This window comes from Salmo trutta, chromosome 26, assembly GCF_901001165.1.
Source record: "Salmo trutta chromosome 26, fSalTru1.1, whole genome shotgun sequence".
NCBI classification, from domain to species: Eukaryota; Metazoa; Chordata; class Actinopteri; order Salmoniformes; family Salmonidae; genus Salmo; species Salmo trutta.
The window spans coordinates 32,406,549-32,432,888 of NC_042982.1; the positions used below are offsets into that span (position 1 = coordinate 32,406,549).

General features: G+C 47.9%; 1 protein-coding gene across 6 annotated transcripts in view; it reads left to right on the top strand.

The window, feature by feature from the left end:
• The window catches only part of LOC115163664 (protocadherin Fat 3), a 325,153-nt gene that overhangs the window by 276,458 nt on the left and 22,355 nt on the right, over positions 1–26,340 (top strand). For all 6 annotated transcript variants that reach the window (XM_029715717.1, XM_029715715.1, XM_029715718.1 and 3 more), the window contains 11 exons: positions 4,159–4,355; positions 9,585–9,738; positions 9,825–10,058; positions 11,702–12,091; positions 12,227–12,441; positions 12,720–12,857; positions 14,413–14,556; positions 14,747–14,944; positions 20,087–20,888; positions 22,417–22,551; positions 22,805–22,962. In XM_029715717.1, coding sequence (XP_029571577.1) covers positions 4,159–4,355; positions 9,585–9,738; positions 9,825–10,058; positions 11,702–12,091; positions 12,227–12,441; positions 12,720–12,857; positions 14,413–14,556; positions 14,747–14,944; positions 20,087–20,888; positions 22,417–22,551; positions 22,805–22,962 — 2,765 coding nt within the window. The remainder of the gene's footprint in view (positions 1–4,158; positions 4,356–9,584; positions 9,739–9,824; positions 10,059–11,701; positions 12,092–12,226; positions 12,442–12,719; positions 12,858–14,412; positions 14,557–14,746; positions 14,945–20,086; positions 20,889–22,416; positions 22,552–22,804; positions 22,963–26,340) is intronic.

Below are 26,340 nucleotides of genomic sequence, written 5' to 3' on the forward strand. Positions count from 1 at the left end.
AGGGTGTGCATATAAACCCTCTCTCTCTCTCCTCAGGTAGGAACCCTTGGGTGTGTATATAAACTCTCTCTCTCCTCAGGTAGGAACCCTTGGGTGTGTATATAAACTCTCTCTCTCTCTCCTCAGGTGGGAACCCTTGGGTGTGTATATAAACTCTCTCTCTCCTCAGGTAGGAACCCTTGGGTGTGTATATAAACTCTCTCTCTCCTCAGGTAGGAACCCTTGGGTGTGTATATAAACTCTCTCTCCTCAGGTAGGAACCCTTGGGTGTGTATATAAACCCTCTCTCTCCTCAGGTAGGAACCCTTGGGTGTGTATATAAACTCTCTCTCCTCAGGTAGGAACCCTTGGGTGTGTATATAAACTCTCTCTCCTCAGGTAGGAACCCTTGGGTGTGTATATAAACTCTCTCTCTCTCCTCAGGTAGGAACCCTTGGGTGTGTATATAAACTCTCTCTCTCTCCTCAGGTAGGAACCCTTGGGTGTGTATATAAACTCTCTCTCTCTCCTCAGGTAGGAACCCTTGGGTGTGTATATAAACTCTCTCTCTCTCTCCTCAGGTAGGAACCCTTGGGTGTGTATATAAACTCTCTCTCTCTCTCCTCAGGTAGGAACCCTTGGGTGTGTATATAAACTCTCTCTCTCTCCTCAGGTAGGAACCCTTGGGTGTGTATATAAACTCTCTCTCTCTCTCCTCAGGTAGGAACCCTTGGGTGTGTATATAAACTCTCTCTCTCTCCTCAGGTGGGAACCCTTGGGTGTGTATATAAACTCTCTCTCCTCAGGTGGGAACCCTTGGGTGTGTATATAAACTCTCTCTCTCTCTCCTCAGGTAGGAACCCTTGGGTGTGTATATAAACTCTCTCTCTCCTCAGGTAGGAATCCTTGGGTGTGTATATAAACTCTCTCTCCTCAGGTGGGAACCCTTGGGTGTGTATATAAACTCTCTCTCTCTCACTCCTCAGGTAGGAACCCTTGGGTGTGTATATAAACTCTCTCTCTCTCACTCCTCAGGTAGGAACCCTTGGGTGTGTATATAAACTCTCTCTCTCCTCAGGTGGGAACCCTTGGGTGTGTATATAAACTCTCTCTCCTCAGGTAGGAACCCTTGGGTGTGTATATAAACTCTCTCTCTCCTCAGGTGGGAACCCTTGGGTGTGTATATAAACTCTCTCTCCTCAGGTAGGAACCCTTGGGTGTGTATATAAACTCTCTCTCTCCTCAGGTAGGAACCCTTGGGTGTGTATATAAACTCTCTCTCCTCAGGTGGGAACCCTTGGGTGTGTATATAAACTCTCTCTCCTCAGGTGGGAACCCTTGGGTGTGTATATAAACTCTCTCTCTCCTCAGGTAGGAACCCTTGGGTGTGTATATAAACTCTCTCTCTCCTCAGGTAGGAACCCTTGGGTGTGTATATAAACTCTCTCTCCTCAGGTAGGAACCCTTGGGTGTGTATATAAACTCTCTCTCTCCTCAGGTAGGAACCCTTGGGTGTGTATATAAACTCTCTCTCTCCTCAGGTAGGAACCCTTGGGTGTGTATATAAACTCTCTCTCCTCAGGTAGGAACCCTTGGGTGTGTATATAAACTCTCTCTCTCCTCAGGTAGGAACCCTTGGGTGTGTATATAAACTCTCTCCCTCTCTCCTCAGGTAGGAACCCTTGGGTGTGTATATAAACTCTCTCTCTCCTCAGGTAGGAACCCTTGGGTGTGTATATAAACTCTCTCTCCTCAGGTGGGAACCCTTGGGTGTGTATATAAACTCTCTCTCCTCAGGTAGGAACCCTTGGGTGTGTATATAAACTCTCTCTCTCTCTCCTCAGGTAGGAACCCTTGGGTGTGTATATAAACTCTCTCTCTCTCTCTCCTCAGGTGGGAACCCTTGGGTGTGTATATAAACTCTCTCTCTCTCTCTCCTCAGGTGGGAACCCTTGGGTGTGTATATAAACTCTCTCTCTCTCTCTCCTCAGGTGGGAACCCTTGGGTGTGTATATAAACTCTCTCTCTCCTCAGGTAGGAACCCTTGGGTGTGTATATAAACTCTCTCTCCTCAGGTAGGAACCCTTGGGTGTGTATATAAACTCTCTCTCTCCTCAGGTGGGAACCCTTGGGTGTGTATATAAACTCTCTCTCCTCAGGCAGGAACCCTTGGGTGTGTATATAAACTCTCTCTCTCTCTCTCCTCAGGTGGGAACCCTTGGGTGTGTATATAAACTCTCTCTCTCCTCAGGTAGGAACCCTTGGGTGTGTATATAAACTCTCTCTCTCCTCAGGTGGGAACCCTTGGGTGTGTATATAAACTCTCTCTCTCCTCAGGTAGGAACCCTTGGGTGTGTATATAAACTCTCTCTCTCCTCAGGTGGGAACCCTTGGGTGTGTATATAAACTCTCTCTCCTCAGGTAGGAACCCTTGGGTGTGTATATAAACTCTCTCTCCTCAGGTAGGAACCCTTGGGTGTGTATATAAACTCTCTCTCTCCTCAGGTAGGAACCCTTGGGTGTGTATATAAACTCTCTCTCTCCTCAGGTAGGAACCCTTGGGTGTGTATATAAACTCTCTCTCTCTCCTCAGGTGGGAACCCTTGGGTGTGTATATAAACTCTCTCTCTCTCTCTCCTCAGGTAGGAACCCTTGGGTGTGTATATAAACTCTCTCTCTCTCTCCTCAGGTAGGAACCCTTGGGTGTGTATATAAACTCTCTCTCTCCTCAGGCAGGAACGCTTGGGTGTGTATATAAACTTTCTCTCTCCTCAGGTAGGAACCCTTGGGTGTGTATATAAACTCTCTCTCTCCTCAGGTGGGAACCCTTGGGTGTGTATATAAACTCTCTCTCTCCTCAGGTGGGAACCCTTGGGTGTGTATATAAACTCTCTCTCTCCTCAGGTAGGAACCCTTGGGTGTGTATATAAACTATCTCTCTCTCCTCAGGTAGGAACCCTTGGGTGTGTATATAAACTCTCTCTCTCCTCAGGTAGGAACCCTTGGGTGTGTATATAAACTCTCTCTCTCCTCAGGTGGGAACCCTTGGGTGTGTATATAAACTCTCTCTCTCCTCAGGCAGGAACCCTTGGGTGTGTATATAAACTCTCTCTCCTCAGGCAGGAACCCTTGGGTGTGTATATAAACTATCTCTCCCTCTCTCCTCAGGTAGGAACCCTTGGGTGTGTATATAAACTCTCTCTCCTCAGGTAGGAACCCTTGGGTGTGTATATAAACTCTCTCTCTCTCTCCTCAGGTAGGAACCCTTGGGTGTGTATATAAACTCTCTCTCTCTCTCCTCAGGTAGGAACCCTTGGGTGTGTATATAAACTCTCTCTCTCCTCAGGTGGGAACCCTTGGGTGTGTATATAAACTCTCTCTCTCCTCAGGTAGGAACCCTTGGGTGTGTATATAAACTCTCTCTCTCCTCAGGTAGGAACCCTTGGGTGTGTATATAAACTATCTCTCTCCTCAGGTGGGAACCCTTGGGTGTGTATATAAACTCTCTCTCTCCTCAGGTGGGAACCCTTGGGTGTGTATATAAACTCTCTCTCTCCTCAGGTAGGAACCCTTGGGTGTGTATATAAACTTTCTCTCTCCTCAGGTAGGAACCCTTGGGTGTGTATATAAACTATCTCTCTCCTCAGGTGGGAACCCTTGGGTGTGTATATAAACTCTCTCTCCTCAGGTAGGAACCCTTGGGTGTGTATATAAACTATCTCTCTCCTCAGGTGGGAACCCTTGGGTGTGTATATAAACTCTCTCTCCTCAGGTAGGAACCCTTGGGTGTGTATATAAACTATCTCTCTCTCTCTCCTCAGGTGGGAACCCTTGGGTGTGTATATAAACTCTCTCTCTCCTCAGGTAGGAACCCTTGGGTGTGTATATAAACTATCTCTCTCTCTCTCCTCAGGTGGGAACCCTTGGGTGTGTATATAAACTCTCTCTCTCTCCTCAGGCAGGAACGCTTGGGTGTGTATATAAACTCTCTCTCTCTCCTCAGGCAGGAACGCTTGGGTGTGTATATAAACTTTCTCTCTCTCCTCAGGTGGGAACCCTTGGGTGTGTATATAAACTCTCTCTCCTCAGGTAGGAACGCTTGGGTGTGTATATAAACTCTCTCTCTCTCCTCAGGCAGGAACGCTTGGGTGTGTATATAAACTTTCTCTCTCTCCTCAGGTGGGAACCCTCGAGGGGAGTTTGCCCTGGGGCAGGTGCAAGGTGAGTGGAAGATGTATGTGAAGCGCCCACTGGACCGTGAGGAACAGGACCTGTACCTTCTCAACGTTACCGCTAGCGACGGCCTGTTCGTTACCAGGGCAACCGTGGAGGTGTCTGTGACTGACACCAATGACAACAGCCCTGTCTGCGACGAGGTCAGTCACATTTTATTTACAGACTTTTCCGTCTGTACACTATTGCATTTGATATGTTTATGTTTATTGGTCATTATTCTAATATGTTTTCTGAATGACATAGTTTCCTACAACATAGTAAAACATTGGTATTGATTATCATAGGTGTTCATTGTTTATTGTAAGCTATCCCATAACTGTCACAGAAATGTGACTTTAAAGTTGAATTCCACTTGTCTTATATGTGGTTGTGTTTTATGTTCAAGCCTCAGTCATAACTCATATTTAATCATTTTGTTTGCTGCAGTTGGATCTGTTTTCAGATTTTGCACAGTCTGTTACTTTACTGTAAACAAGCACTATATAATTTAGAGTGTATTTGAGATGTGTTCCTGTGTGAGGTCTGGTGATACGTAGCTGTGGTTGTGTCTGCGTGTTCCTGTGTGAGGTCTGGTGATACGTAGCTGTGGTTGTGTCTGTGTGTTCCTGTGTGAGGTCTGGTGATACGTAGCTGTGGTTGTGTCTGTGTGTTCCTATGTGAGGTCTGGTGATACGGAGCTGTGGTTGTGTCTGTGTGTTCCTGTGTGAGGCCTGGTGATACGTAGCTGTGGTTGTGTCTGTGTGTTCCTGTGTGAGGTCTGGTGATACGTAGCTGTGGTTGTGTCTGTGTGTTCCTGTGTGAGGTCTGGTGATACGTAGCTGTGGTTGTGTCTGTGTGTTCCTGTGTGAGGTCTGGTGATACGTAGCTGTGGTTGTGTCTGTGTGTTCCTATGTGAGGTCTGGTGATACGGAGCTGTGGTTGTGTCTGTGTGTTCCTGTGTGAGGCCTGGTGATATGTAGCTGTAGTTGTGTCTGTGTGTTCCTGTGTGAGGTCTGGTGATACGTAGCTGTGGTTGTGTCTGCGTGTTCCTGTGTGAGGTCTGGTGATACGTAGCTGTGGTTGTGTCTGCGTGTTCCTGTGTGAGGTCTGGTGATACGTAGCTGTGGTTGTGTCTGCGTGTTCCTGTGTGAGGTCTGGTGATACGTAGCTGTGGTTGTGTCTGCGTGTTCCTGTGTGAGGTCTGGTGATACGTAGCTGTGGTTGTGTCTGCGTGTTCCTGTGTGAGGTCTGGTGATACGTAGCTGTGGTTGTGTCTGCGTGTTCCTGTGTGAGGTCTGGTGATACGTAGCTGTGGTTGTGTCTGCGTGTTCCTGTGTGAGGTCTGGTGATACGTAGCTGTGGTTGTGTCTGCGTGTTCCTGTGTGAGGTCTGGTGATACGTAGCTGTGGTTGTGTCTGCGTGTTCCTGTGTGAGGTCTGGTGATACGTAGCTGTGGTTGTGTCTGCGTGTTCCTGTGTGAGGTCTGGTGATACGTAGCTGTGGTTGTGTCTGTGTGTTCCTGTGTGAGGTCTGGTGTTACGTAGCTGTGGTTGTGTCTGTGTGTTCCTGTGTGAGGTCTGGTGATACGTAGCTGTGGTTGTGTCTGTGTTTTCCTGTGTGAGGTCTGGTGATATGTAGCTGTGGTTCTGTTTGAGCAGTGTGTTTGCTGTATATGTTGAGGAACTGTGTTGATTTCTAATGCCGTTTGACAGACGATGTTTGTTGCTGCTTTTTAGTTACTGCTGTTTGTTTTCTCTGTCTGTCTAGAGAGTTGTACACAATTAGGAGAGTTGTGGCGTGTTTGATGCTGGTTGATATGTAGTTAGTATGCTGTTGTTGTGTATGGAGGAGCTGTTTGTTCGGAGTAGAGTTGCAAAGGAAACTTTCCGGTAAATTTCCGGACTTTTTCCAGAAATTTTTCATGGGAAGTTAAGCCTGGGAATTTTGCTTAAATTCATCAAAAACGTTAGCTTATAACAGTGAACCTTTTTTTGTGGGATACACAAGGCAATTCTAGATCTTGTGGCATATTTTGGTTAAACTATCCACAAACTCAATGGAATTGCAACCCTCTGCATGCACAGTGCATTTTTCCATCACACGTACAGCTGATTCTCAAGATCTTGCACACTAATGAAATGCTTTTGAGCCCACATTACTACACTGTCTGAGCCAAGGACTACATGCTTTCTGGTAAGTTTTGATTACAATACTGGGTGGGGTGAATATATTTTATATGACACACATGATTTTTTGTTAGCTAGTAATTAGTAGTCTACCGCAGAGTGTGTTTAAATAATTTCTAACTTGTTAACAATTTCTGCTAGTTTGTTTTTGCTACCATGTGGGTTTTAGCTTGAGCCTGCTAATGGAGGAGTGTTAATTCACCTGTTTCCATACATGTTTCATTTTAAAACATTTATCTTACAAAGGAGTTGTTTAATCTATCTGCTTAACTATTTATCTGTACATGGAATTGTATTTGGGTTTTTTTTACTCATTTTTTTCTAATCTTTACAGGACAATGCCACGGGCACTATCTGATGTGTGGAGACATTTCACTGCAGCTAATGTAGAAGGAAAAGCTGTGTACATTTTCAAATACTGTGCCAAATCATATGTGAAGAATGCAACAAAGATGCAGAGTCATCTGGCCAAGTGCATAAAGTTCCCTTAGCGCTCACAACAAGCAACCTCTATTCGAGGTGAAAATAATGAATCAGACACTTTATCGATAGCAACAGCTCATGATCCTCCTGGATCAGAAGTTTTTTTGACACAATGGAGGAACGTAGTCAGAGAAATGCTAATGAATGTCTTGCTCAAGCTGTGTATGCAACTGGTTCACCTCTGATGCTCACAGGCAATGTGTATTGGAAGAGATTTCTGAATGTTCTTTGCCCAGCATACACCCCTCCAACCAGACATGATTTATCTACTCATTTGCTGGATGCAGAGATCAACAGAGTTCAAGTGAAGGTCAAGCAAATCATAGAGAAAGCAGACTGTATTGCAATCATCTCTGATGGGTGGTCAAATGTTCGTGGGCAGGGAATAATTAACTACATCATCTCCACCCTTCAACCAGTATTCTACAAGAGCACAGACACAAGGGACAACAGACATTGCAGATGAGCTGAAGGCAGTCATCAATGACCTTGGACCACAGAAGGTATTTGCACTGGTGACAGACAATGCTGCGAACACGAAGGCTGCTTGGTCTAAAGTGGAGGAGTCCTACCCTCACATCACACCCATTGGCTGTGCTGCTCATGCATTGAATCTGCTCCTCAAGGACATCATGGCACTGAAAACAATGGAAACACTCTACAAGAGAGCCAAGGAACTGGTTAGATATGTGAAGGGTCATCAAGTTATAGCAGTAATCTAACTCACCATGCAAAGTGAGAAGAATAAGAGCACCACATTGAAGCTGCCCAGCAACACCCGTTGGGGTGGTGTTGTCATCATGTTTGACAGTCTCCTGGAGGGGAAGGAGTCTCTCCAAGAAATGGCCATATCACAGTCTGCCATATCACAGTCTGCCAATATTGCTATCAATAAGTGCAAGTAGCTGGTCCAAACCCAAGGCAAATTAAATAGGATTGCTAACAGTGAGGTAAGTGCTGAGCAGAGCAGAGTAAACATTATTATAAACTCTACCCATCTATCAGTTAATATTCAGCAGGATGGACAACTCGGGTCCTGGAGAGCTGCAGTATGAGAGAGATAGAGAGAGAGAGAGAGAGAGAGAGAGAGAGAGAGAGAGAGAGAGAGACAGAAACAGAGACAGAGAGAGAGAGAGAGAGAGAGAGAGAGAGAGAGAGAGTAGAATATTCCGTTCTTACCTTCATCAGGGTCAATGGCCTGTATGCGTGTGAGCAGGGCCTTGGTAGATGTGTCTTCATACACATTGGCAGTGTAGTGGGGAGCAGAGAACGCCGGAGGGTTGTCATTCACATCCAACAGCGTCAGGTGGACCTCCGCACGACAGAACCGACCACCTCCGTCTGTCGCCTGGGCAACCAGTCTGTACACGGGGGTCTTCTCCCGGTCCAGGGCCATCCAGGATCCTCCTGGATGATGTATTTTGGGAGAGAGTGGTAAGCAGCCTGAAACCTATAGCAGTAGCCATTGCACGGATTGAGGGAGACAATGCCATCCTGTCTGATGTTCAGACTCTGTTTGCAGATGTAAGAGAAGAAATCCGTACTACCCTGCCGACTTCACTGTTGCTCCAAGCAGAGGAAACTGCAGTTCTGAAATACATCCAAAAACGTGAAGACTTCTGTCTGAAGCCCTTACACGCCGCAGCGTACATGTTGGACCCCAAGTATGCTGGTAAGAGCATCCTGTCTGGTGCAGAGATCAACAAGGCCTATGGTGTCATCACTACCGTGTCTCGCCACCTTGGCCTGGATGAGGGCAAGGTTCTTGGCAGTCTGGTGAAGTACACTTCCAAGCAAGGGCTTTGGGATGGAGAGGCAATATATCAGTCGTGCCAACATATCTCATCAGCCACCTGGTGGAAGGGACTTTGTGGATCTGAGGCTCTTTCCCCTGTTGCCTCCATCATCCTCCAAATCCCACCAACATCAGCCAACTCAGAGTGCAACTGGTCCTTGTTTGGGAACACACACACCAAAGCACGCAACAGGCTGACCAATACAAGGGTTGAAAAATTGGTGGCCATCGGGTCAAATCTGAGGCTTTTTGAGCCTGACAATGAGCCATCCTCATAAAGGTTGGAAAGTAACAGTGAAGATGAGGCCTCAGAGTCTGAGGTGGACATTGAGGAGGTCCAGGGAGAAGACATAGAAGCCTGAGAGGAAGACAACCCAAGCTTTCGTTTCTAGACTATCATTTTACAGATGTATGTTGAAAACATTTTTGGGAGATGCGATGGATCATTGTTCAATGAAATCATCCCATGTGAAGAGTCAACTCATTTAATTAAAGTTCAATTTGTAACTAAATTTTTTTTTTTTATTTCTATTGGAAAGATTTAATAATTTGCAATTATGTCTACTTATGATACGGTAAAGGTTTATGTTTCTGTCTCCATATGATATGTAAATATATACAATGCAAAAAACATCTACATTTAAATGGTGTTAGTATTAATTTGCATATATTTTCGTTAAATCCCATATATTCCCTTTAATTCCCATATATTCAACGGAAAGTTTCCACCTCTGAATATTCCCCAAAATGGGCAACACTAGTTCGGAGGGATGACTGTTTGATGTTAGTGTTTTCTTGTTGTTATGTATTGAGGAGCTGTTTGTTCGGAGGGATGATTTTTTGTTGTTAGTATGTTCTTGTTGTGTGTGTAAATGCTATGCATTATGAGTGTTGTGGTGTTTGATGCTCTCTTGCTGTGCGTGCAGGCTCTGTACACCGCCTCGGTCCCAGAGGATATCCCAGTCAACAGAGTGATAGTGGGGGTTGGGGCCAGCGATGCTGATGTAGGGGTCAGTGCTTGGATCCAGTACTCTCTACATGGACCCGGCTCTGAAGACTTCAGCATCGACCCAGACACTGGTACACTACCTTTACTTTATTTTACATCAGCCAATGAAGTTGATGTGTGTGTGATCTTAACCTGTCTCTCCTCTTTTTCTGTTCAGGCGAACTAAAGACAGCCCAGGCCCTGGACCGGGAGAAGACCCCCGTGTACAGACTGGTTGCCCAGGCGACAGACGGAGGTGGTCGGTTCTGTCGTGCGGAGGTCCACCTGACGCTGTTGGATGTGAATGACAACCCTCCGGCGTTCTCTGCTCCCCACTACACTGCCAGTGTGTATGAAGACACATCTACCAAGGCCCTGCTCACACGCATACAGGCCATTGACCCTGATGAAGGTAAGAATGGAATATTCTACTCTCTCTCTCTCTCTCTCTCTCTCTCTCTCTCTCTCTCTCTCTCTCTCTCTCTCTCTCTCTCTCTCTCTCTCTCTTTCTCTCTCTCTCTCTCTCTCTCTCTCTCTCTCTCTCTCTCTCTCACCTGCACAAACTGCAGCTCTCCAGGACCAGAGTTGTCCATCCTGCTGAATATTAACTGATAGATGGGTAGAGTTTATAATAATGTTTACTCTGCTCTGCTCAGCACTTACCTCACTGTTAGCTGTTAGCAATCCTATTTAATTTGCCTTGGGTTTGGACCAGCTACTTGCACTTACTGATAGCAATCACACACACACACACACACACACAAACTGCTAACACCCACATTCTGTCTCTGACTGGATTTGGCTGCTGTCACCGTCTCGCCTTGCGAAGGGGAACGGAAAGAAAATAAAGCTCTGCCACAACCACACTAATGAAAAGTCACAACCACACTAATGAAAAGTCACAACCACACTAATGAAAAGTCACAACCACACTTGTTTACCAACAAGCCATGCAGTGTCGACTGGCGGTAGGTTTCAAAGAGGAAGCGCTGTGGCAGGATGACAGAGAGAAGGGCATCAGAGGAGGAGAGAGAGGGTGAGGAAGAGGGAACCAGAGAGAGAGGGAGGGAGAGAGTGAAGGGTATCATGGGAGGAGAGGGAGGGAAAGAGAAGGGTATAAGGGGAGGAGAGGGAGGGAGAGAGTGAAGGGTATCATGGGAGGAGAGGGAGGGAAAGAGAAGGGTATAAGGGGAGGAGAGAAGGGTATAAGGGGAGAAGAGGGAGGGAGAGAGAGCGAGGAAGAGGGAACCAGAGAGAGAGAAGGGTATCATGAGAGGAGAGGGAGGGAGAGAGTGAAGGGTATCAGGGGAGGAGAGGGAGGGAGAGAGTGAAGGGTATCATGGGAGGAGAGGGAGGGAGAGAGTGAAGGGTATCATGGGAGGAGAGGGAGGGAGAGAGTGAAGGGTATCAGGGGAGGAGAGGGAGGGAGAGAGTGAAGGGTATCATGGGAGGAGAGGGAGGGAGAGAGTGAAGGGTATCATGAGAGGGAGGGAGAGACAAGGGTATCATGAGAGGAGAGGGAGGGAGAGAGTGAAGGGTATCAGGGGAGGAGAGGGAGGGAGAGACAAGGGTATCATGAGAGGAGAGGGAGGGAGAGACAAGGGTATCATGGGAAGAGAGGGAGGGAGAGACAAGGGTATCATGAGAGGAGAGGGAGGGAGAGACAAGGGTATCATGAGAGGAGAGGGAGGGAGAGACAAGGGTATCATGGGAGGAGAGGGAGGGAGAGACAAGGGTATCATGGGAGGAGAGGGAGGGAGAGACAAGGGTATCATGGGAGGAGAGAGACCAATTAAACAAAGATTAATGTTTGAACTGGAGTCAACCTCTCTATCACTCTCTCTTTCTCTCTCTTTTCTCTGTCTCTTTCTCTCTCTCACTCTCTCTTTGTCTCTCTTTTCTCTGTCTCTTTCTCACTCTCTCTTTGTCTGCTTTCTGATATCTCTACATCTCAACTCTCGAAACACACATACACACAGATGGCAATCAATAAATGAAATCATTGATTTATGAAAGAGTGTTGTAGCATCCTTCCCTCCTCTCCCCTCTCTCCAGGCGTCAGTCGTAAGGTGGTCTATTCTCTGGCCAACTCTGCCGGCGGCTTCTTCTCCATGGACAAGTCCTCCGGTATCGTGGTCCTGGAACATACCCTCGACCGCGAACAGCAACCGTCCTACATGATCACGGTCAGAGCGTCCGACCAGGGCTCTCCGGTCCGCCTGTCCTCCCTGGTCAACGTAACCGTCACAGTCCTGGACATCAATGACAACCCGCCGGTGTTTGAGCGGCGTGACCACCTCGCCACCGTGCCAGAGGACGTGGCGTTAGGGACGGAGGTGCTGAGAGTGTACGCAGCCAGTAAGGACATTGGAACCAATGCTGAGATCACCTATAGTATCCGCTCAGGCAACGAGCACGGAAAGTTCCACATACACCCCCTGACTGGTGAGTTTCCATATGCAGAATATAAAGTGTCAATTTATGTCTTTGTTAGCAAATTTGTGTTACAGACTTGTACATGGTGTTAGAAGTAGGATATCTACCTCCCTGTTGACCTCTCACTCTCTCTCTGTGTACCAGGTGCCATCTCAGTGTCTAAGCCTCTGGACTTTGAGACGTGTAAAGACTACTTCCTCACTGTGGAGGCCAGAGACGGTGGAACCCCGCCCCTAAGTGCCGTAACCATGGTAAACATCAACCTGACAGACGTCAATGACAATGCACCCATGTTCAGCCGAGACGTCTACACCACTGTCGTATCCGAAGACGCAACCATCGGAGAGTCCGTCGTCAAGGTATGACCAGTTGGCTCTTTAAACTGGACTGGTTCAGCCATGTTTCCCTGACCTCTCCAGCAGTGCCCCAAATCGGGATGCACTCATTTTAGCTTTTCTGGTACAAACACACCTGATTCATTCTGAACTACATCCAATAAGTTGAACTGGATGGGAGAACTTGAGGAAATGTTTAGGAAACACTGGCCATCTTACTGTGTGTGTGTGTGTGTGTGTGTGTGTGTGCGTGCGTGCGTGCGTTGGAGAGTCCCTGCCTAACCCCTCTCCTCCCCCTCTAGCTGACAGCTGAGGACGTAGACAGTCAGGTGAATGGTGATATACTCTACTCCATCGTCAGTGGCGACAAAGAGAACCAGTTCTTCATAGACCCTCTCTCTGGCATGGTGAAGGTCAACAAACAGCTGGACAGAGAGACGGTGAGCACACACACACACACACACACACACACACACACACACACAGGTATACACATATATACACACACAGGTACACACATATATACACACACAGGTACACACACACACAAACAAACCAACTCTACGGCCAATAAAACCACAACATGAACACTATTAACAACGACTGTCTCTGACACGCACACTGCAACATCACCATCACAAACACCCCCGTCATCATCCCCTGCAGCAAGCCACCTCCTCCTGACCGTTTCTCTCATGGAGGTTGTTCATTTCCTCTAATTAGAGAGTGGGGACATTGCATCCCATCCCTCCTCTTCCCAGGCTACCTTCTTCCCGCTTTTTTCTTCCCTGGAGCGCTTGAAGAGTTCCGAGTGTGTCTTCCAATTCCCGTCATAAAAAATGCATGAGTGTGGTCCGTGATAGTGCAGGGAGCATATCTGAGCACGGTCCAAAGAGAACGCCTGGGCTTGTGGGGGATGAAAGAGCTGATGAAAGTGTGTTTGGGTTATCAGAAAGAGCGCAGCCCTGTGTGTGTGTGTGTGTGTGTGTGTGTGTGTGTGTGTGTGTGTGTGTGTGTGTGTGTGTGTGTGTGTCTTCACACACTCATTTCCATATAGGTTATTCTCATTTACTCTCTCCTAAGCAGCACTGTGGTTGTTTATTGTGGTTTCTTTTTTCATTTCTCAGCTTGTTCTTTTTGTCTGAAGTTTTCTTCTGCTGTGTTTAGTTAGGCTGTTATTACAGAGCAATATGTGGAAGCACACAGCAACACCCTGCAGCTAGGGTGGTAGGGAATTGTGTGGGTGTGTGTGTGTGTGTGTGTGTGTGTGTGTGTGTGTGTGTGTGTGTGTGTGTGTGTGTGTGTGCACGCACGTGTGTGTGAGTGTGTGTGTGTGCCTGCGTGGGCGTTTGTGTGTGTGTGTCTTCACTCCCTAAGCTAGTAAATACTGTCTACCTGAGATAGCCTTGACAGTGTTCCCTCAGGTACACTCTTAAAAAAAAAGTACTATCTAGAAACTAAAAGGGTTCTTCGGCTGTCCCCCTAGGAGAACGATTTAAAAAAAACAAAAAAACATTTTGGTTCCAGGTAGAACCTTCCGTGTAGAAATCTTTCCACAGGGGGTTCTACATGGAACCACATGGTTATTCTATGTCGACAGCCGAATAACTATTTTGGAACCCTGTGAATCTGAGAGACAGAGACAGAAACCCAGGGTACGTGCTTGGTAGGACACGCCAGGAATGTGTCAGTCACAGCAGTGTGTTTCAGAGGATCAAAGGATGCGCCCACAACCAATCACAACACACTTAATCAGCGCCGTTAGGTTCTTGTTTGGTGTGCTGATATTCAAGTGGGTACCAAGTTATAAGCATGCGTATCCAGGAGGATATTTGATTAGGGACTTGTCATCATTGGTTAATGTGTGGTGAATTTGATTTGCATGGAAATTGCTGCGTTTGATTTTCTCGATCCTGTTATAATTATCAGGAATGAAATGATTAAAAAGTTTCTCAACGTGAAGTTTCAAGGGAAACTGTATTTTTTCTTCTCTAGGTGTCTGGTTACTCTCTGGCGGTCAGGGCTCTGGACAGTGGTGTTCCGCCCATGTCGTCAACGGTGATGGTCAACATCGACATCTCAGACATCAACGACAGCCCGCCTACTTTCACCCCGGCCAATCTCACCACTGTCATACAGGTACTATTACTCACATGATTGACAGCTCTGATGGCCAATAAACTCCATACACACTTACATCCACATAGACAGATATTCACACACATATCCCTTCTTACAGGAGAAGCGCGCGTACACACACACACACACACACACACACACTCCGTCTTGCATCTAATCTCATTTCCCTTCTTGTATTGTCCAATCACAGGAGAATAAGCCCATCGGCACCAGCATTCTCCAGCTGTCCGTCATAGACCAGGACTCCTCCCATAACGGCCCACCCTTTGAATTCCGCATCTTATCAGGGAATGAGGGTGGAGAGTTTACACTTGAGTGGGATGGCACTCTGTTAGCCAATCAGGTGTTTAGGAGGGACTTGGCCATGGAGTATGTCATCCAGGTGCAGGTAAGAAGATCATCTCACCCTGTTACTGTTAACGCCATGTCTTATAAACAGTTGGTCAACCCTGTTACTGTTGACGCCATGTCTTACAACCAGCTGGTCAACCCTGTTACTGTTAACGCCATGTCTTACAACCAGCTGGTCAACCCTGTTACTGTTAACGCCATGTCTTACAACCAGCTGGTCAACCCTGTTACTGTTGACGCCATGTCTTATAAACAGCTGGTCAACCCTGTTACTGTTAACACCAGGTCTTACAACCAGCTGGTCAACCCTGTTACTGTTAGCACCAGGTCTTACAACCAGCTGGTCAACCCTGTTACTGTTAACACCAGGTCTTATAACCAGCTGGTCAACCCTGTTACTGTTAACACCAGGTCTTACAACCAGCTGGTCAACCCTGTTACTGTTAGCACCAGGTCTTATAAACAGCTGGTTAACCCTGTTACTGTTAACACCAGGTCTTATAACCAGCTGGTCAACCCTGTTACTGTTAGCACCAGGTCTTACAACCAGCTGGTCAACCCTGTTACTGTTAGCACCAGGTCTTATAACCAGCTGGTTAACCCTGTTACTGTTAACGCCATGTCTTACAACCAGCTGGTCAACCCTGTTACTGTTAACGCCATGTCTTACAACCAGCTGGTCAACCCTGTTACTGTTAGCACCAGGTCTTATAACCAGCTGGTCAACCCTGTTACTGTTAACGCCATGTCTTACAACCAGCTGGTCAACCCTGTTACTGTTAACACCAGGTCTTACAACCAGCTGGTCAACCCTGTTACTGTTAACACCATGTCTTACAACCAGCTGGTCACCCCATTACTGTTAACACCATGTCTTATAAACAGCTGGTCAACCCTGTTACTGTTAGCACCATGTCTTATAAACAGCTGGTCAACCCTGTTACTGTTAGCACCATGTCTTATAAACAGCTGGTCAACCCTGTTACTGTTAGCACCATGTCTTATAAACAGCTGGTCAACCCTGTTACTGTTAGCACCAGGTCTTATAACCAGCTGGTCAACCCTGTTACTGTTAACACCAGGTCTTACAACCAGCTGGTCAACCCTGTTACTGTTAGCACCAGGTCTTATAACCAGCTGATCAACCCTGTTACTGTTAACACCAGGTCTTACAACCAGCTGGTCAACCCTGTTACTGTTAGCACCAGGTCTTATAAACAGCTGGTCAACCCTCTTAGTGTTAGCACCATGTCTTATAACCAGCTGGTCAACCCTGTTACTGTTAGCACCATGTCTTATAAACAGCTGGTCAACCCTGTTACTGTTGACGCCATGTCTTACAACCAGCTGGTCAACCCTGTTACTGTTAACGCCATGTCTTACAACCAGCTGGTCAACCCTGTTACTGTTAACGCCATGTCTTACAACCAGCTGGTCAACCCTGTTACTGTTGACGCCATGTCTTATAAACAGCTGGTCAACCCTGTTACTGTTAACACCAGGTCTTATAACCAGCTGGTCAACCCTGTTACTGTTAGCACCAGGTCTTATAACCAGCTGGTCAACCCTGTTACTGTTAACACCAGGTCTTATAACCAGCTGGTCAACCCTGTTACTGTTAACACCAGGTCTTACAACCAGCTGGTCAACCCTGTTACTGTTAGCACCAGGTCTTATAAACAGCTGGTTAACCCTGTTACTGTTAACACCAGGTCTTATAACCAGCTGGTCAACCCTGTTACTGTTAGCACCAGGTCTTACAACCAGCTGGTCAACCCTGTTACTGTTAGCACCAGGTCTTATAACCAGCTGGTTAACCCTGTTACTGTTAACGCCATGTCTTACAACCAGCTGGTCAACCCTGTTACTGTTAACGCCATGTCTTACAACCAGCTGGTCAACCCTGTTACTGTTAGCACCAGGTCTTATAACCAGCTGGTCAACCCTGTTACTGTTAACGCCATGTCTTACAACCAGCTGGTCAACCCTGTTACTGTTAACACCAGGTCTTACAACCAGCTGGTCAACCCTGTTATTGTTAGCACCAGGTCTTACAACCAGCTGGTCAACCCTGTTACTGTTAACACCATGTCTTACAACCAGCTGGTCACCCCATTACTGTTAACACCATGTCTTATAAACAGCTGGTCAACCCTGTTACTGTTAGCACCATGTCTTATAACCAGCTGGTCAACCCTGTTACTGTTAGCACCATGTCTTATAAACAGCTGGTCAACTCTGTTACTGTAAGCACCATGTCTTACAACCAGCTGGTCAACCCTGTTACTGTTAGCACCATGTCTTATAACCAGCTGGTCAACCCTGTTACTGTTAGCACCAGGTCTTATAACCAGCTGGTCAACCCTGTTACTGTTAACACCATGTCTTACAACCAGCTGGTCAACCCTGTTACTGTTAGCACCAGGTCTTATAACCAGCTGGTCAACCCTGTTACTGTTAGCACCAGGTCTTATAACCAGCTGGTCAACCCTGTTACTGTTAACACCATGTCTTACAACCAGCTGGTCACCCCATTACTGTTAACACCATGTCTTATAAACAGCTGGTCAACCCTGTTACTGTTAGCACCATGTCTTACAACCAGCTGGTCAACCCTGTTACTGTTAGCACCATGTCTTATAAACAGCTGGTCAACCCTGTTACTGTTGACGCCATGTCTTACAACCAGCTGGTCAACCCTGTTACTGTTAACGCCATGTCTTACAACCAGCTGGTCAACCCTGTTACTGTTAACGCCATGTCTTACAACCAGCTGGTCAACCCTGTTACTGTTGACGCCATGTCTTATAAACAGCTGGTCAACCCTGTTACTGTTAACACCAGGTCTTATAACCAGCTGGTCAACCCTGTTACTGTTAGCACCAGGTCTTATAACCAGCTGGTCAACCCTGTTACTGTTAACACCAGGTCTTATAACCAGCTGGTCAACCCTGTTACTGTTAACACCAGGTCTTACAACCAGCTGGTCAACCCTGTTACTGTTAGCACCAGGTCTTATAAACAGCTGGTTAACCCTGTTACTGTTAACACCAGGTCTTATAACCAGCTGGTCAACCCTGTTACTGTTAGCACCAGGTCTTACAACCAGCTGGTCAACCCTGTTACTGTTAGCACCAGGTCTTATAACCAGCTGGTTAACCCTGTTACTGTTAACGCCATGTCTTACAACCAGCTGGTCAACCCTGTTACTGTTAACGCCATGTCTTACAACCAGCTGGTCAACCCTGTTACTGTTAGCACCAGGTCTTATAACCAGCTGGTCAACCCTGTTACTGTTAACGCCATGTCTTACAACCAGCTGGTCAACCCTGTTACTGTTAACACCAGGTCTTACAACCAGCTGGTCAACCCTGTTATTGTTAGCACCAGGTCTTACAACCAGCTGGTCAACCCTGTTACTGTTAACACCATGTCTTAACAACCAGCTGGTCACCCCATTACTGTTAACACCATGTCTTATAAACAGCTGGTCAACCCTGTTACTGTTAGCACCATGTCTTATAACCAGCTGGTCAACCCTGTTACTGTTAGCACCATGTCTTATAAACAGCTGGTCAACTCTGTTACTGTAAGCACCATGTCTTACAACCAGCTGGTCAACCCTGTTACTGTTAGCACCATGTCTTATAACCAGCTGGTCAACCCTGTTACTGTTAGCACCAGGTCTTATAACCAGCTGGTCAACCCTGTTACTGTTAACACCATGTCTTACAACCAGCTGGTCAACCCTGTTACTGTTAGCACCAGGTCTTATAACCAGCTGGTCAACCCTGTTACTGTTAGCACCAGGTCTTATAACCAGCTGGTCAACCCTGTTACTGTTAACACCATGTCTTACAACCAGCTGGTCACCCCATTACTGTTAACACCATGTCTTATAAACAGCTGGTCAACCCTGTTACTGTTAGCACCATGTCTTACAACCAGCTGGTCAACCCTGTTACTGTTAGCACCATGTCTTATAACCACCTGGTCAACCCTGTTACTGTTAGCACCAGGTCTTATAACCAGCTGGTCAACCCTGTTACTGTTAACACCAGGTCTTACAACCAGCTGGTCAACCCTGTTACTGTTAGCACCATGTCTTATAACCAGCTGGTCAACCCTGTTACTGTTAGCACCAGGTCTTATAACCAGCTGGTCAACCCTGTTACTGTTAACACCAGGTCTTACAACCAGCTGGGCAACCCTGTTACTGTTAGCACCATGTCTTATAAACAGCTGGTCAACCCTGTTACTGTTGACGCCATGTCTTACAACCAGCTGGTCAACCCTGTTACTGTTAACGCCATGTCTTACAACCAGCTGGTTAACCCTGTTACTGTTAACACCATGTCTTACAACCAGCTGGTCAACCCTGTTACTGTTAACGCCATGTCTTACAACCAGCTGGTCAACCCTGTTACTGTTAGCACCATGTCTTATAAACAGCTGGTCAACCCTGTTACTGTTAGCACCATGTCTTATAACCAGCTGGTCAACCCTGTTACTGTTAGCACCAGGTCTTATAACCAGCTGGTCAACCCTGTTACTGTTAGCACCAGGTCTTATAACCAGCTGGTCAACCCTGTTACTGTTAACACCAGGTCTTACAACCAGCTGGTCAACCCTGTTACTGTTAGCACCATGTCTTATAACCAGCTGGTCAACCCTGTTAGTGTTAGCACCAGGTCGTATAACCAGCTGGTCAACCCTGTTACTGTTAACACCAGGTCTTACAACCAGCTGGTCAACCCTGTTACTGTTAGCATCAGGTCTTATAACCAGCTGGTCAACCCTGTTACTGTTAACACCAGGTCTTACAACCAGCTGGTCAACGCTGTTACTGTTAGCACCGTGTCTTATAACCAGCTGATCAACCCTGTTACTGTTAACACCAGGTCTTATAACCAGCTGGTCAACCCTGTTACTGTTAGCACCATGTCTTATAAACAGCTGGTCAACCCTGTTACTGTTAGCACCATGTCTTATAAACAGCTGGTCAACCCTGTTACTGTAAGCACCATGTCTTACAACCAGCTGATCAATCCTGTTAGTGTCAACACCAGGTCTTAACCAGCTATTTTGTGGAAGGTCTGTGTTACTAAATCACATTGTGATGGATGTTTTTTGGCTCTGTGTTAACCCTTTGCTTCTCCCCTCCTCCCCCTACCTCCAGGTAAGGGACTCAGGTAAGCCCCGTCTGTCCTCCTCCTCTACCCTGACGGTGCGTGTGATTGAGGAGAGCCTTCACCGGCCCGTAGCGCTACCCCTGGAGGTCCACATCATCACCATGGAGGACGAGTTTCCTGGAGGAGTCATCGGCCAGCTGCACGCCACTGACGCAGACCCCTACGATGCCCTGACCTTCGGCCACGCCCCTCCGTCTCAACGCTCCCTCTTCAAGATCAGTCCGAGAGACGGTAAGATCATAGCCCTGGGCGGCCTGGACGCCGGTCGCTACTCCCTCAACGCCAGCGTGAGTGACGGACGCTTCGCCGTGCCCGTGGCTGTGAGCGTGCATGTGGAGCAGGCGTCGCCAGAGATGCTGCGCGAGGCTGTGACGGTGCGTTTCGAGAGTGTGCAACCCCACGACTTCGTGGCTACACATCTAAAAAACGTTGTGAAAGTTCTGAAGGTTGCCGCGGCAACGCAGAAGCAGGACGCGCTGCACGTGCTCAGTCTGCAGCCCGTGGGCGGGACCAGCCAGCTGGATCTGCTGGTTGCCGTGGAGACGGCTGGGGGAGGGTTCTACAAGGCAGCGTACCTCACCCAGAAGCTGAGCGCCTCCCGGAGGCAGCTGGAGGAAGTGCTGAGGGTGTCGGCCATCTTGGATAAGAACTGTTCTGGGCTGGAGTGTCGCGGGGCCCAGTGTGAGCAGAGCATTGTGTTGGACTCTCACGCTCTCATCACCTACAGCACACCCAGGGTTAGCTTTGTGTCGCCACGCTTCCATAGGACCACACGCTGCACCTGTACTGGTGAGGACCTGCACCCACAGACATACTACACCCATCTATCATATCAATGTATATGCATCGTGATGCACTCACATACTCATACAACAACATACACACAAACTAGAGTGTCACCAAGTATCCTTTGAGAGCTGTACATTAGGCATAGACATTGTTGCCGTCTGCATGATCTGCACTGTAACAACCACTCTGTCTGATTGTACAAATACTATAATGATAAAAAGCTGATGGCATCTTGAGTGTGTATCTGACCCCTGGGATTAGACAGCCCCCCAGTAGATTGAATTAGCAGGTTGTGGCTAACGTGATTAGCATGTCTCCTGGGGACAGAGGATTTGGCTGCCTCTACTCTGAATAACCCTAAATTAACTTGTCCTCTCTTGCTCTCTTTATTCATCCTTTCTTTTCTTCCTTTCTCTTGTTTCACGCTTCTCGTTCCCTTCCTCCTTCTATCCTCTGTCTTCTGTCTCACTCTGTTTCACACCCTCTCCTTCTCTTCTCTTTTCCTTTCATGTTGTGTTAACCTCTCCCCCTTCCTCCCTCTCTCTCAATCCCTTAATCTCTCCCCTCCTGTCTCTCTCTACCTCCCCATTCCCCTCACTCTTCCTTTCTCTCTTTTGTTTCAACGCTCACATCGCTCTCGCGCATGCTCTCTCTCTCTCTCTCTCTCTCTCTCTCTCTCTCTCTCTCTCTCTCTCGCTCCTCTTCTTTCTCTCTTTCTCTCTCCCTCCCTCTCTCTCTCCCTCCCTCCCTCCTCTCTCTCTCCACTCTCTCTCGCTCCTCTTCTTTCTCTCTCTCTCTCCCTCTCTCCCTCCCTCCCTCCCTCCCTCCCTCCGCTCTCTCTCTCTCTCTCTCTCTCTCTCTCCTCGCTCTCTCTCTCTCCGGCTCCTGCTTTTTTCCTCTCTTTCTCTCTCCCTCCCTCCTCTCTCTCCCTCCTCTCCCTCCCTCCTCTCTCTCTCTGCATCTCTCTCTTCTCTCTCCTTCCTCCCCTCCCTCCCTCCCTCCCTCTCTCTCCTCTCTCTCTCGCTCCTCTTTTTTCTCTCTTTCTCTCCCCTCTCTCTCCCTCTCTCCCTCCCTCCTCTCTCTCTCTCTCTCTCTCTCTCCCTCCCTCCCTCCTCTCTCTCTCTCTCCCTCTCTCCCCTCCCTCCCCTCCCTCCCTCTCTCTCTCTCTCTCTCTCTCTCTCTCTCTCTCTCTCTCGCTCCTCTTTTTTCTCTCTTTCTCTCTCCCTCCCTCTCTCTCTCCCTCCCTCCCTCCCTCCTCTCTCTCTCTCTCTCTCTCTCTCTCTCTCTCTCTCTCTCTCTCTCTCTCTCGCTCCTCTTTTTTCTCTCTTTCTCTCTCCCTCCCTCTCTCTCTCCCTCCATCTCTCTCTCTCTCCCTCTCTCTCTCGCTCCTCTTCTTTCTCTCTCCCTCCCTCCCTCCTCTCTCTCTCTCTCTCTCTCTCTCTCTCCCTCCCTCCCTCCTCTCTCTCTCCTCTCTCTCTCGCTCCTCTTCTTTCTCTCTCTCTCTCCCTCCTCTCTCTCCCTCCATCAGATGGTAGCTGTCCCCCAGCCTCAGAGTTGTGTGATGAGCAGCCCTGCCCAGGAGACATGCAGTGTGTGGGCACAGAGGGCACCAGAGGACCGTACGTCTGCCAGTGTCCACCAGGGAAACTAGGAGAGTGTGCAGGTGCTATTCAATGTTTGGATCCTTTGTAAATGTGGTGTAATTTGTGGATGCAAATAGAAAATTCCAAATGTGTTCAATCGTGCATGTGTGTGTGTGTGTGTACGTGCTCTGACTCTGCATATCTCTGTGTGTGTGTGTGTACGTGCTCTGACTCTGCATATCTGTGTGTGTGTGTGTGTGTGTGTGTGTGTGTGTGTGTGTGTGTGTGTGTGTGTGTGTGTGTGTGTGTGTGTGTGTGTGTGTGTGTATACAGGTCACACGTCTCTGAGTTTCTCAGGGAACAGCTATATCAAGTATAAAGTGTCTGATGGAGGAAGGACAGGAGAGATGAAGCTGGGACTGAGGATCAGAACTCTACAGAGCAGAGGAATCATCATGTACACACACTCTGACCCCTGCACTATACTGAAGGTACACACACACACTCTGACCCCTGCACTATACTGAAGGTACACACACGCACACTGACCCCTGCACTATACTGAAGGTACACACACACACACACACTGACCCCTGCACTATACTGAAGGTACACACACGCACACTGACCCCTGCACTATACTGAAGGTACACACACACACTCTGACCCCTGCACTATACTGAAGGTACACACACACACTCTGACCCCTGCACTATACTGAAGGTACACACACGCACTCTGACCCCTGCACTATACTGAAGGTACACACACACACACTGACCCCTGCACTATACTGAAGGTACACACACGCACACTGACCCCTGCACTATACTGAAGGTACACACACACACTCTGACCCCTGCACTATACTGAAGGTACACACACACACTCTGAGCCCTGCACTATACTGAAGGTACACACACACACACTGACCCCTGCACTATACTGAAGGTACCCACACACACTCTGATCCCTGCACTATACTGAAGGTACCCACACACACTCTGACCCCTGCACTATACTGAAGGTACACACACACACTCTGACCCCTGCACTATACTGAAGGTACACACACACACACTGACCCCTGCACTATACTGAAGGTACACACACGCACACTGACCCCTGCACTATACTGAAGGTACACACACACACTCTGACCCCTGCCCTATACTGAAGGTACACACACACACTCTGACCCCTGCACTATACTGAAGGTACACACACACACTCTGACCCCTGCACTATACTGAAGGTACCCACACACACTCTGACCCCTGCACTATACTGAAGGTACACACACACACTCTGACCCCTGCACTATACTGAAGGTACACACACACACTCTGATCCCTGCACTATACTGAAGGTACACACACACACACTGACCCCTACACTATACTGAAGGTACACACACACACACTGACCCCTGCACTATACTGAAGGTACACACACACACACACTGATCCCTGCACTATACTGAAGGTACACACACACACACACACTGACCCCTACACTATACTGAAGGTACACACACACACACACACTGACCCTGCACTATACTGAAGGTACACACACACCACTGACCCCTGCACTATACTGAAGGTACACACACACACACTGACCCCTGCACTATACTGAAGGTACACACACACACACACTGACCCCTGCACTATACTGAAGGTACACACACACACACACACACTGACCCCTACACTATACTGAAGGTACACACACACACACACTGACCCCTGCACTATACTGAAGGTACACACACACACACACTGACCCCTGCACTATACTGAAGGTACACACACACACACACTGACCCCTGCACTATACTGAAGGTACACACACACACACTGACCCCTACACTATACTGAAGGTACACACACACACACTGACCCCTGCACTATACTGAAGGTACACACACACACTGACCCCTGCACTATACTGAAGGTACACACACACACACACTGATCCCTGCACTATACTGAAGGTACACACACACACACTGACCCCTGCACTATACGGAAGGTACACACACACACACACTGATCCCTGCACTATACTGAAGGTACACACACACACACACACTGACCCCTGCACTATACTGAAGGTACACACACACACACTGACCCCTGCACTATACTGAAGGTACACACACACACACACTGACCCCTGCGCTATACTGAAGGTACACACACACACACTGACCCCTACACTATACTGAAGGTACACACACACACACTGACCCCTGCACTATACTGAAGGTACACACACACTGACCCCTGCACTATACTGAAGGTACACACACACACACACACTGATCCCTACACTATACTGAAGGTACACACACACACACTGACCCCTACACTATACTGAAGGTACACACACACACACACTGATCCCTGCACTATACTGAAGGTACACACACACACACTGACCCCTACACTATACTGAAGGTACACACACACACACACTGATCCCTACACTATACTGAAGGTACCCACACACACACACTGACCCCTGCACTATACTGAAGGTACACACACACACTGACCCCTGCACTATACTGAAGGTACACACACACACACTGACCCCTGCACTATACTGAAGGTATACACACACACACACTGATCCCTGCACTATACTGAAGGTACACACACACACACACTGACCCCTAAACTATACTGAAGGTACACACACACACTGACCCCTGCACTATACTGAAGGTACACACACACACACACACACACACACACACACACACACACACACACACACACACACACACACACTGACCCCTGCACTATACTGAAGGCACACACACACACACACTGACCCCTACACTATACTGAAGGTACACACACACACACTGACCCCTGCACTATACTGAAGGTACACACACACACACACTGACCCCTGCACTATACTGAAGGTACACACACACACACTGACCCCTGCACTATACTGAAGGTACACACACACACACACGCACACACACACACACACTGACCCCTACACTATACTGAAGGTACACACACACACACACTGACCCCTGCACTATACTGAAGGTACACACACACACACTGACCCCTACACTATACTGAAGGTACACACATACACACACTGACCCCTACACTATACTGAAGGTACACACACACACTCTGACCCCTGCACTATACTGAAGGTACACACACACACTCTGACCCCTGCACTATACTGAAGGTACACACACACACACTTACCCCTGCACTATACTGAAGTTACACACACACACACTGACCCCTGCACTATACTGAAGGTACACACACACACACACACACTGACCCCTGCACTATACTGAAGGTACACACACACACTGCCCCTGCACTATACTGAAGGTACACACACACACACTGACCCCTGCACTATACTGAAGGTACACACACACACTGACCCCTGCACTATACTGAAGGTACACGCACACACACACTGACCCCTGCACTATACTGAAGGTACACACACACACACACTGACCCCTGCACTATACTGAAGGTACACACACACACACACACACACTGACCCCTGCACTATACTGAAGGTACACACACACACTGACCCCTGCACTATACTGAAGGTACACACACACTCACACTGACCCCTGCACTATACTGAAGGTACACACACACACACACACTGACCCCTGGAATATACTGAAGGTACACACACACACACACACTGACCCCTGCACTATACTGAATGTACACACACACACACACTGACCCCTGCACTATACTGAAGGTACACACACACACACACACACACACTGACCCCTGCACTATACTGAAGGTATACACACACACACACTGATCCCTGCACTATAC